The sequence below is a fragment of the Pavona decussata genome, unplaced genomic scaffold, assembly GCF_977016875.1.
Source record: "Pavona decussata unplaced genomic scaffold, jaPavDecu1.1 SCAFFOLD_219, whole genome shotgun sequence".
NCBI classification, from domain to species: Eukaryota; Metazoa; Cnidaria; class Anthozoa; order Scleractinia; family Agariciidae; genus Pavona; species Pavona decussata.
Genome location: NW_028145624.1, coordinates 1,216,158 through 1,228,639, shown reverse-complemented (window position 1 = coordinate 1,228,639; position 12,482 = coordinate 1,216,158). Strand labels below are relative to the sequence as shown.

At 37.5% G+C, this 12,482-nt stretch overlaps 1 protein-coding gene across 3 annotated transcripts in view; it reads right to left on the bottom strand.

Moving 5' to 3' along the window:
* Window positions 1–12,482, bottom strand: part of LOC146459425 (histone-lysine N-methyltransferase 2C-like) — a 40,861-nt gene extending 28,379 nt beyond the window's left edge. The window contains exons 1-13 of one of the 3 annotated variants that reach the window (XM_085089634.1): window positions 12,093–12,482; window positions 10,724–10,770; window positions 8,816–8,961; window positions 7,841–7,937; window positions 6,819–6,931; window positions 5,393–5,891; window positions 4,624–4,728; window positions 4,151–4,208; window positions 3,047–3,224; window positions 1,980–2,094; window positions 1,231–1,539; window positions 256–759; window positions 8–124 (exon numbers count right to left, since the gene is read on the bottom strand). In XM_085089634.1, coding sequence (XP_084945760.1) covers window positions 8–124; window positions 256–759; window positions 1,231–1,539; window positions 1,980–2,094; window positions 3,047–3,224; window positions 4,151–4,208; window positions 4,624–4,728; window positions 5,393–5,891; window positions 6,819–6,931; window positions 7,841–7,937; window positions 8,816–8,961; window positions 10,724–10,770; window positions 12,093–12,099 — 2,295 coding nt within the window. In that variant the 5' untranslated portion in view covers window positions 12,100–12,482. The remainder of the gene's footprint in view (window positions 1–7; window positions 125–255; window positions 760–1,230; window positions 1,540–1,979; window positions 2,095–3,046; window positions 3,225–4,150; window positions 4,209–4,623; window positions 4,729–5,392; window positions 5,892–6,818; window positions 6,932–7,840; window positions 7,938–8,815; window positions 8,962–10,723; window positions 10,771–12,092) is intronic. The other 2 variants (XM_085089635.1, XM_085089637.1) reach the window with 2 other exon arrangements.

Genomic DNA, 12,482 nt, shown 5'->3' with positions numbered 1-12,482 from the left:
TACTCACCACATTTTCTTTGCCAGGTGAGGTCTGCGGTACTGCTTTACTCTTCAGTTTGTTAGGTGGACGACCTGGTTTACCATGTTTTGACTTCTTACGCGCAGGAGTTCCACTTGCCTTGGACTGGAGAAAGAAATAACAAAGTTAATGAAGCAGGGGAAAATGTATGCCATAGATTTCTTAAATTTGACAGCTGCAACCCTCCAGTACAAGTGACTGGTACTGTTGAATTGCGTCAGTATGAGTATACAAACCTTAATCTTGCCAGTCAGTTTTCTCTTCCCTGATACCTTCGGAGGTGTAATATAGGAATTACGATGTTGATAGTAGATAGGCGGGGGTGCTTTTGGCTCTGACAGATGCCGGTCCATTACCGAAAATGACGGCAATGAACAGGAATCAGTAAGATCAGCAGGTGTTGCTAGCATGTCCAATTCATTATCAGGCTTCACAACCACTTCCATTTCTTCATCGAGCGGCAGTTTCTCACCCAAAGACAGTTTCTCAGGCTCAATGTTGTCGAGATTGGGAATAGGAATGGTCTCAGTGTCAGTGACATCCAGGACAGGATCAAAGTGCCGCAGAGGATTCAGATCATCCAGATGGGAAGGTAAAAGAAGTCCATCATCCATGTTACAAGGGCTCATGCGTCCAGCTGCCATTGTCAGTGTGCGCTTGTCTTCTGGTGGATAGTCAAATGACATGTCTTCATCAGTTGGTGGGTCATTAAAACCAAGCTCAGTTCCATGATTCTTGTCCTGCAATCATCAACAAAGGAGTGTTACTACATACTCAACAAGTTTCTTTGACCTTTGGAGAGAGTGTTAAAATCATCTGCCAGGTACATGTAAGTTTGGATAAGCTTCAATCAGTTGGTTTTCTTGCTATCTAATACTGACATATAGTACATTATCAAAGTTATTTCGCAAAACTGAAATGGCATACAAACTTTAAACAAACAATTAGAAATATATATATTCACTCTAAAGTTTACCACACCAGTTGGTCAAAAGCGATTACACAAAGGCAGCATTTTTATTGTTACAGAGTCCATTTTTACAACACAGTTAAGAAATTGTCACTTGCTAAATGGATAAATTAAATTGATTAACCATAACAATTTCCTGATTAGATTAACTTTTGAGAGAGAGACAGAATGAATGAATTATTCCCCTCTGCCTTTGTTAGCAACTGAATCCACAAGCAAGATACAAAATAATGAAACTCACCAACAGCTGCAGAGATCCCTTCTTTGGCTTGCATTTGGGACAGACATAGGGAAGATCTTTGGAGCTATACTTTTGATAATCCTCTCTATCAATGTGATCACAGCTAGCATGAATCCACTTCTCACAGTAAAGACACTGTACCATGGCGACATCAGTGAACTGTCGGTAAGCCCTCCCACACAGTGGGCAAAACAGGCCCTTGTTACGCTGTTGATAGCAACTGTCACACACAGAGAAGTTGTGGTGCCAGCGAGAGGTAGGTCCTCCTCCAGGGGTATTTGAACCACAGTCTTCACATCGACGACAACTCTGAGGAAGCAAGAAAAATGTTTGTTGATTATAAACAAACTGCATGTAAACCAAATTCAGTAACTCACCAAACCAGAGCTTCACTACCTTCTCTATAATGAGCCCACTAGGAGGTTGCTACTTCCTCCTCAACAGTTTGCCCAAGCACCACAATGTAAATTGAACTATCCAAGAACACAAGTCCCAACCTTGGTGTTTTTTTGTTTTTGTTGTTGTTGTTTATTTGTTTGTTTGCTTTTTTGTTTCAGGCATTGAATTAATAACTATGTTGTAGCTAATGCACCTATCATCAGCCATCCCCTGAGAGGGGATCAAGGACGAAGGAGGGGACTTTGTAAAGTTCCTCCTCAAGAGTGCTGAACTAGTAGGGTAAGTCATTTCTTGGAGACAGAGTTCCTTATTCATAATCAATGCCAAAAAAATAAATTAAGATAACCAACCAGACACTTCCATCCAGTCTTGGGTATTGTACTCATAGGGGGGTCGAGGCAGTATGTGTGATACCCAGTGTCACACAAGTCACAAACTAACATCCTGTTGTCATCACCAGGCTGCCTATAAAGTTTAAAACTCAATGTTAACTTTGATCCAACGTTTCTGTTTAATAATAATATCGACCCAGGCCACTGTCATCCTACATCCATCTCATGCTCTGGTACATGTTCCATTTTTTCAAGGACAGACTCCCTAGGTCATGGTATTCAATAGGAAAGGGGACAGACGGACACTAACTGTCATGTGTCGACTTTGCTTTACCTGGGAAGAGGGCTCAAGGTTAGTCCATTTAGTACTGTTGACAAAAGCACTATTATCTGACAAGTGCTAGTTGAAATAGAAGACTGAGTTACTGTTGTGGAAATTATTAATAAAAATGCTTGAAATATTGCCTGGATCTTTATTACTCTTCAAACCATTGTCAGTGATACATGTCCTTGAATTTGACCATGATATGCTTATTTATATATTTATGATTCTGCCTATACAAATAGGGTACAGAACGATCAATCTATGGTGGATTAGTGTAAGTTAAACAGTTAATCCAGGGCCCAGTTGCTCGAAGCATGGTTAGCGCTAACCTGGGTTAAACACCATAACAACCTATAGGTTTTAATACCTCTTAACCAATGGTTAACGCTAACCATGCTTCGAGCAACTCAGCCCTGACCATTAAAATGTGCCCTTTACGCTACAAGTAACATCTTGTGACAAGCCAGTTCACAATGTCATAAAGGAATAGGGGTCTCATAAATCCACAGGTCATGCAATATGCTTCTTTTAATATATGCTCCTTTCAGCTTCACACTGTTTATTCATTGCTGTTCTTCATGTCCTCTAGGCCTCACTGAATTTTCATATTTCAAAAAAAGCCTAATATATAATGTCCCTGCCATTTACCTCCCTAATTACGGCTTTTTTTGTCTCTTATTGTTCTAATTAAAGACTGGAATTATAGGGAGAAAGGGGTTTTAAAAATGTACATGTAACTGTCACAAAGCAAAGAACAAACCTGCAACCCTGACAGACTTTACAATCTGGGCACTGCCAGCCCATCCTGATCACAGAAGTCAAATCAACAGATGGCTCCAAGCACCGTCCGTGGTAATGACGGCCACAGCTTGTGCAGAAGATTTGATCAGCAAAATCTTTAGCTTCCCCACAGAGGACGCACTCTGCTTCACTGCCCGCTAGGAAAATAAGTAACAGTATCACAAACAAGATTACTTATGACTGTTATTTGGAAGTTAGAATAGTATGAGGTAACAAAACAATACATCAGAATTTTCTCACAGTCTACGAAGGCACAATTCCCATATTTTAATATCAAGGCATGGCATGGCATGGCATGAATGAAGTCATTAGCTGATGCCCAGAAAAATACCCAGGGGCAATAACCAAGCCCAAGAGTTTTGCCCCCCCCCCCCCCCCCCCGCCAAGTAGTACCAATCTTACACTAAAAAAAAAAAAACGTCAAGACATTCAAACTCCAAAAGAATTGCAAATTTCCACATCCAAAAAGGCCCTTCACACCTCCTTGTGGACTTGAACACCCCGACCTGCAGCTACATTGTAGACAGTGCCATTTTGACTACTGGCAGAGACGAATATGATATTAATGCTACTGCAGGGGTTTTAATAAGTTTTGAAATACCCTTCTGAGCTAACTAAAGTAGGCTGTGACCTGTTGAAATTTTTTTTAATAATTTGAGTAAAAATAAAGACAAAGTCGGCGAAGGTAAGAGGTAAATTCTGACAAAGTAGGTGGCGATTTTTGCCGGTTGCCAGCTTCTAATGAAACCATTTATTTTATTTTATTTATTTATTATTATTTATTATTACTTTAATTATTATTATTTATTATTATTATTATTATTATTATTATTATTATTATTATTATTATTATTATTATTATTATTATTATTATTAATTTCTTTCGTTATTCTGATGAATGAGATCCTTCCGACCATTTGTGTTATTTTCAGACAGCCATTTATCCATGAAGGTATCCCTTGGGAGTCAACTTGCATGCCCACTTTTGTGTGTAACTTCTTTCCTAACAACAACATTTCTAAACTAGAGACCACAGAGGATTCTCACTTCTTAAATTACTTACCAAGACGTCCTGCATCTTCCAAGTGATCTGGGCACAACATAGTCATGGATTTAATGTCCTGCAAGGATATCAAAATTGTTTTAATTAAAATGGGAATCCAAAATTAAAAGTATACCAGTCACAGGCACCTTTGGTCACAATTATCCACTGACCCTGATGGCCCACTATATCAGCTTCTACCTCCTACAACTTTCAGTTACCACGGCATCTGTGCACACTGAACGATTTAACATGACTTTACTTTAAATATATGCTTGTTTTATCGTATCTGACACTTACCATACTTAGTGTTGTCTTAAAAAATAAAATAATGAAATACATTCTGTTGTACATTTTAGGAATATGAATGTATTCTTACACATGATTGTAAATTCGAATGTACGCTTCCCATGATGATTTTCAATAAAGACTTTAACTAACTAATGAGAACCCTATAGATGCAAGTATGTTGAAATCGAGTGAACAGGACAGACCTGAAAGGAGCCACTACTGGCAGCACAGGGATAATGGTAGGTCTTGCCGCACCGCGGAATCTGACAAACCACACTCGCACCAAATCGATTGCAATGACTGCAACGCTATGGAATAAAATGTAATGCAAGTGAATTACACAATAATTAAATTGAAAATTACAAATGAAACAAAGTTAACTTGCACATAACACTTGTCTGTTTCCAAGCCAACTTGGGTGAAAAATGCTAAATAGCCCCACTAACCACCAAAATTGGTTTATGCACTATTTATACACCGGGCTCAAATCATCTAAAGGCTAGATGACTTTACCCACTGAATAAGTCACTATCTGGCAGATTAACTGTGCGGGAAACTTCCATATTGCTGTTTAATTTGTGAATAGACAAGAGCATATGTATAATGAAGTAAGAGGTTAGTATGCAGAAATCTTGCCAAAAACATTAATTGAGTACACTTGCTCCGCCTTATCCACTGGATAAAGTTATCCACTCAATGAATACTCTGGCCAGTTGAAGACAGGACACTGGACAGCCTTAACCATATAACTACAATCCGAGACAAAACTATTGAGAAGCCTTGAAGCCTTATACCACCAACAAAGTGGACAGTACAAAATTTTGAGGACCCCAAGCAAAATCATGTTTTTGGTTATTTCAACTTCGATTAGGGAGGAAGGGGTGGTTGGGCTTCTTCCGTGAAGTGTAGATTTTTGTCGACAGTGGTAGCTATACTAAAACAGAATTGTGCCAGCCAACACAATGCTCTTACCTCAGATAAAGCGTCAACAACAGCCTTATCAACATTTATTAAATCATAAGAATCAGTTTGGCTGACTCCTTCAGACCATGCGGCACAACAATGATGAGCCCAAGTGTAGCCATCTTCCTCAAACACATCACTTAGCTCCTTCTCTCTCGCAGTTCCATATGTCGTCTTATCAATTGTCAATTCCTGGGTACCAGATCTCAGTGGCAAACCAACTACAACGATTCCTTTCCTTCTACCACGTCCAGGGGGTCTGCCAGGCCCACGGCGAGTTACAACTGGCTGAGGTTCGGGCTGATCTTCAACAAACTGTCCTGTGTCCAATGGATCTAAATCTAGCCGGTCTCTGAAGGGGTCACAGCCACTATTCTGCCGGTGGAGTCTGTTTTGGAGCTTCTTGCTGGCATTGAATCCTGGAGTTGGTGCATATCTCTGCAGTTTGCCATGAAACATGCGCATCTCCACACCACAGTTGCAGAATGAACAAACTTTGCTCTTGGCCCTATTTAAAAAGAAAATTGACCGGCAAAGGAGTAAGGTTGTGCAGCACTTGAGTAAAAGGACCGTAAATATAAAGGGCAACTGTACTTATTGATGTGGATTCTGAAATGCTCCTAAGGATGGTGCATCCTTTTGCAACTGCGCATACATTCTGCGCATCACAGGATGGTTCAAGAAAGTTGGGTTTTTTAACAGCAGTGCCTGCTAAAACAGAGATATTTTTGCATGGTTTATAACTACATGGGTAAAGCAGATCTTGGCAAGAGTTATTGGAATCAGAAAATTAGGGGTAACCACACATTTTACAGAAATAATCGAGCTTCTATTTTTGGGAAAAAAATGCCACACATTGTTCTGTATTTGGCACTTTTTTGAATTATTGTTGCTTAATTATCTCTGAAAAATGCGTGGTTACCCTCAATTTTCTTTTTTTTTCCCGCATAGTCATAAACTGTGCAAAAACTATTTTGTATTAGGAGGCACCATGTGAAATATGGATAAAGCGATAATGATGGTCAACTAACCCCAAATCTTGGGTAACAAAGCATTAACAGTATTACTTAAAATAATTCCTGACTTATAATACAATACAACTTTGTAAGTTACTTTTAAATATAATTTGCTTATTATACATATCATGTCATCAGACCGATGAAATAATACCCACTAAAGATTATACACATAGGAGTGTGTTTTGACGTCTTGAAAGTGAAGCCAACAGGCTTCATAAAAGCAAGGCAACTACTGTATAGACCACTTCTGAGCTCTGAAAAAATCTTCTTCTAACATTACAGAGAAAGAGACAAAAACCTCCATTTTACTTCACGATAGATGCCACAGGTCTTCCAATACAATATTTAACCTGTGGTTCCTTTGTTGAATGCAATAAACAGAGATGACAGACATAAAAGATGGATAAAGGACTTACAACTCGTCCTCCATGTCTGTTCTGTTGGTAACTCTTAAGCCATCAGATGTCAAGCTATCATACAGCGGCTGTCCTGACCCATCCAGAGCCTGCACAGAGTAAGATGACATCTCCTGTTAGGGGAGACAAATTATCACAAATCTAAATTTGAATAAAAAAATAGTGGCATGACTATTTCTACCTACAAACGAAAATCAACACAATTAGGGCTATTCTTTTCACACAGCCTCTAAATTATTTTACAAAACTGTAACTGTCGATAAAACATTGGAGCAATGTTTCCTGAAGGAATTCAAGGCCACAGGCAAAAAATCCGGTGAATGTGAGCTAAAACTAAAACTGCTCTCAGCCCTTCAGTTTCTGCCTACAAGTAACTTTACCTACATTTTGTGTTCTATAAGTCTGACAAACACAAAATAAAAAAATGCTTCCTATTGCTGTCAACCCAATTTCCCTCTTGCCTTCCTTTATAAGGGTTTTATTTCAAGTTGTCTCTTCACTAATTTACTTATCACTTATTACTTACTTCTCTTTTCCATGTTACCATCTCCCGCCAATTACAGCAAATCATCTTAATAGTTATAGTTTTAAATGTTCTTCAGCTGTGAGAGTTCAGTGATAGCTTGTTTAAAATATAGTGAGCTAGCCTCTTTGAATTATCTTATAACTTATTATTAGAGTTGAATGTCTCTCAGTAAACAGCTCCCCAATCAAAACTTGTTTGAAACCATTTTTAACCTCCCCTAGCTGACCAAGTTTTCAGAACCCAAGCCCAGTCAAAATTGTTTTGAGTAGTAGGCAAGATGGATTGAGTAGTGGGCAACTAGTTGACACCTAGTATTAATTTTTGAGATGTAATATTAATTTTTGGTGTGAAACAGGCCACAGATATTTCATTGAAGGCAGCAAAATTGCCAGCTACTGGAACATTTTGACTGGGCTGGAACCCAAGAGTGATAAGTACTTAAAATTCTACTGCTCTGTTAAAAAAGAAACAGGGCCCAACAGTACATTTTCCTTACCATCAAATCGCCATGATTTGGATTGATGTCATGGTTATCACGGTTATGCTCAGTGCAGGAACCAATGGGTGAGGATTTGATAGGAGATTTCAACTTACTGAAAATAAAATAACACAAAATACAGTAACTTGTGACTGACTTAAGAGGACAATAACACTTGCAATGGTCAACTCAAATTTAACTGAAACACAAACAGATCAAGGAAGATTAAATGAACCGTGACAAAGGACCAGAGTCACAGTTTTCTGTGAAGTGGAAAGGTTATTTTAATTTACGAAGTTAGCAAGAAACAGAATGGATTGAATGCTTTTGACTTCTACTGTAAAAACTTGCAGAGTAATGATCAGAGACAGCAATTTAGGGTTAACTCAGACTTAATTCCTTTGAAAGACAAAGAATATTTACTTTCTTTGATGTTGAAGTTAACTTTTACAGAACAATTTGGATGAGATGAGAATTACATAATTATCCTTTCATATTAGAAAATAACACTCTCAAATGTTCTTCTATGTAAAACCAGTTGTCATGCTCAGTCAGGCATATGTTTATTTACTATATTTGAATAGGAATCCCCATTGTGTTAAACAGGAAAGATTTTAATCCCTGACAAATTACAGGGATAATTGACAAATTTAATAGGTTACAATATTGTTAAGTAAATAATATTCATCACAGTCTACTTTAAAAAAAATTAAGTTAAACATATCATAACCTTTGACACAGTAACTAAAAAAATACAGCAAAAAATGGCTTTATGGAACAACAAAACACATTTCTTCCACGAAAATAAAATTACACTATAATCAAGTGGTATAATGTAATACATGCTCAAGCAAATTATATTGTTCACTGGATTACATGAAAATATTGGAGACTATTGTGTCATAACGACCCAAAAACAAATGGTTAGATGAGTTCTTTTACAATACAGTGTTCACAAGTGAATTAAACAAGTTTAAAAAAAATACACAGTACCTGTGAGCGTTGACTCTGGTCTTCTTTGCAGGCTGAGGCTTTGGTCTGTTTCGCACCCTTGTTGAACGGCCCTCTTCTCTCATGCTCATTATGAAGTTCTCTTCAGAGTCTGGTGTTAGTGGAGAGCTTGGATACGGGCTCAGTGACTGCAGTCCATCAGAAAAATAATACATGAGCATTCAAGAAAGTTACAAACAAAACTATGCAAAATTTTATTGAGGTCAATGAGCTAAATAATCACAATTACATGTGCTATGCAAGAAATAGGTTAAAATGTTACTTAAAAATAATTTTTTGCCATGAGCCCCTTGCATAAGGGTGAAGAAACAGTTGTAAAACACAGCAAAAATTGCATTGTCATAACTTTGACATAATGCCAAAAATATGTGATGTCTGCCTGTCAATTTTTATTTTCCTTATACTAGGTTTACAGCCAAGAAATACAAAATAAGTGGAAACAAAACACAAAGAAATTAATTTTTTTTCTAAAGGTGACATAAATTCAATTTGTCTGTTAAGATACTAAAAAAAGGATAAACAAGGACACCATTGCACCAAGACTTATGCTCTTTGAGGTTTTTTGCATTAAAATAGCCTATTTATCGTACCAATGAACCCAAAACCTCAGAAATTAACATATTAAACAGAAATACAATAAAAAGTAGACAGATCATTCTTAAAGAGCAAGTATTTGTTCATGTCAGTGACAGGAGATCACAGGCAACAACAAATATAACGTAAATATTTCTAAGCCCTAACAAGATATTCACGACATCACTCTAATTCAAAGATGTCACAAAAACAACAGGGAAGTTGCTAAAAAACAATTTACTTGAACTGTATCTGTATCTGTCAAAAATCCAAAATAGTTCTGTACATTAATATATGTCAACTTCACATCTGTAAAAATGTATCGTGGAATTTGGAAAACACTTTCAAGTTAAACTATAAATCCAATTCCCAGATGGAAGAACTTGAAAATTGTCAAATACTTCCTTGAACATCTTATCTCCTCTACTTCCTGTTAGCTTCCTGCACAGTAAATTACAGGCCTTCATTAGTCAAACATTGGCAAGGAAATTTAGAATCCAATTTGGAATAGACACAGAGGAAATTTAACAGACCCGGTCACAGTTTCCAAACTAAAAACCATAATTATTGCTTTTTCAGCCAGCAGAAAAAAAAAAAAACCACGACAATTATGTGAGTGATTTTAAGTCATTCCAATTACAGAACAAGATAATTAGGGCCAATGTGAAGGACCATATTATGTTATAGTAAGGCCAATAGATTGAGCAAAACTTTGAGCGACAACGCAAGATGCTTCACTTGATACTTCATTAAGGTTACTTTGTGTCTCTCTTAGCCACAAACTTGTAAGCAGCAGCACAACTTGAAAGAGTGCTATTGCAAAAACCTATAAAGTCTTTTGTGTGAGAAAAAATTTTGGTTGTAAACTGAGAACCTGTCAGATGAAATCGTATATAGTGATCCAAAAATAACAAAAAAAATCTTTAAAACAGTCGAACAGACGATATATCAAATTTTCCGTACAGGTGAAAAAATGTTTTCTAGACAAGCATTGCATTATTTCCAATTTCTAAGAACCAAAAGTTATGTAGAGCCTCTTGCTCTGACTATCTTAAACAAATAGTGGAATTCAGTTTAATTTTCTATTTTAACACGCTTGGATTAAGTCTAATAAATTCCTCAGTATGTCGATTGGACACAAAAAAAGTTGAAATTCTAGCAGACAGAGATTAGCCAAGGAAACGGTCCGAACACAACCAAAGACATACGACGAATAGAGCTCGTGATAAAATTAATGCCACAGGTTCGGATAACCAAGCAAAGTTTTAACCTTCTAACCTTATTTACTACAAAAGAAAAACGGTGGAAACAACTCACCAAAATTTCTGTGGTTCTTGGTCTACCAGGGCCTCGCTTTGATCGTCCTGAAAAGTGAGAACACAAGCTTTACAATTAGGAGAGAGAAAATAATAAATAAGAAAACCAAGAATGCAACACTTAGATATTTTGAAACACATGTTGAATTGTGATCGTTCCAGCTCTGGAGACCAGAGTTTGCAAGGCGTTGTCTGGCTGATGGATTATTATCATGAAAATAAATCATACTTTCAGTCATCTTGAACAGTTTAAGCTTTATTTTTTTCTCCCAACGTTGGTCTTAGCTGATAGCTCTGCATCAATGATCGTTTAGTACGAGTAAACTGAATTGAAGAGAAGCCATGGCGATATAAAAGTTGCAAGCAAATGGTCATCGAAAGCATAGCCAAGTCGGACTCTTCTTATAGAAAAGACTCCAACTAAAATTAGTACGTATTTCATCCGTGCTCCATTCCACGGGGAAACTCCGATAGAACAACAAATGAACATTCATAAATAATACAAAATCGCAAAGAACGCAGATGTTTCGCCCGGTAAACGTATCGAGAACATTTTCACGAACGACATCTTTTCGCGATACTTATAAGCGGTGCAGTAGCGGTCTAAAACAGACCAAAAATACATGCAAAATAAAATGCGTCTGCTAAAAAGAAATGACCTTTTTCGATTTTTCACCCACCGTACATCCGCCATCTTATGTCATATGCAGTAATTATTCATATCGCTAGAACATTGGTTCGTGCCTTTGTTCGCATTTCAAGAATCACAAGATTCTCGTGTATTCAATCTACGAAAGACGTTTTCCTCAAGTACTTGGCTGTGAAGATTTTTACTTCCACAAATGTTCCAATTGTTATATTCCTGAACCGTGTGTTACGCCCATCGAACGAAAAATCAACTGTTATTGGCAACATAACCCATGAATGGCCGCGGTTCTGTTTAAAGGGAAGATAGCGAAGCGTCAATAGTTTTCCCGAATTTAAAGGTATTACCAGAAAGCTTTTCATCTTTTTGGTTAAAAAAGATAGTCCAACAGAGATTTTTATTATAAACTCACGTGGTCCTCTAGAGTTTATGAGAGATATTACAGTTTAAAGTTGGAACGCGCCACAATCTTTGGACTTATCACAAAATGGCGTCCCTCAGACGAGTACATACAGCTACAAGACATGCAAGGAAAAAACAGACGTTGTTTTGTACGTCAGCCAATTTACACAGAACTAATCAATAAAATGGTTTTTATCAGAACATGAATAAGACAAGTCTAAAGCACGAACAAGAGGGAAAGAAATACAATTCAAGTTTCTGCGGATTTACAGTACAGCACGTCATCGTCTGCAAGTTTAAAACAAAACAAATTTCTACTCACCAGACATGTCCTTCAGTCTCAAGTTCTGCAATCAAAGCTGTGTTTCCAAAAGTTTCTTCGGATAATTTTAATCCAAAGCAATCCACTACACTTTCCAGAACAGATATGCTCCGCCTTTGCAACTCAGTAACGCGTCAAACGCAGTCAAGAAGCTAGAAACGCAAAACGACTATTGAACTCATCGCACTTTTCCAATTCCCTACAACGATCAAGACTTCGGATCCGATTTTTCTTAAATGTACATAGCTTCCTCTCAGAGACGACACAATTTTGTTTCTTCATGCAAGCTTCACTAAGTCTCTAAGAAGGGGAATTTCAGTGGCCTCTGAGCCCATAGCATGCCGCCATGCATGCTAGAGATCTGCAATAGCCTTGCGCGAACAACACGAC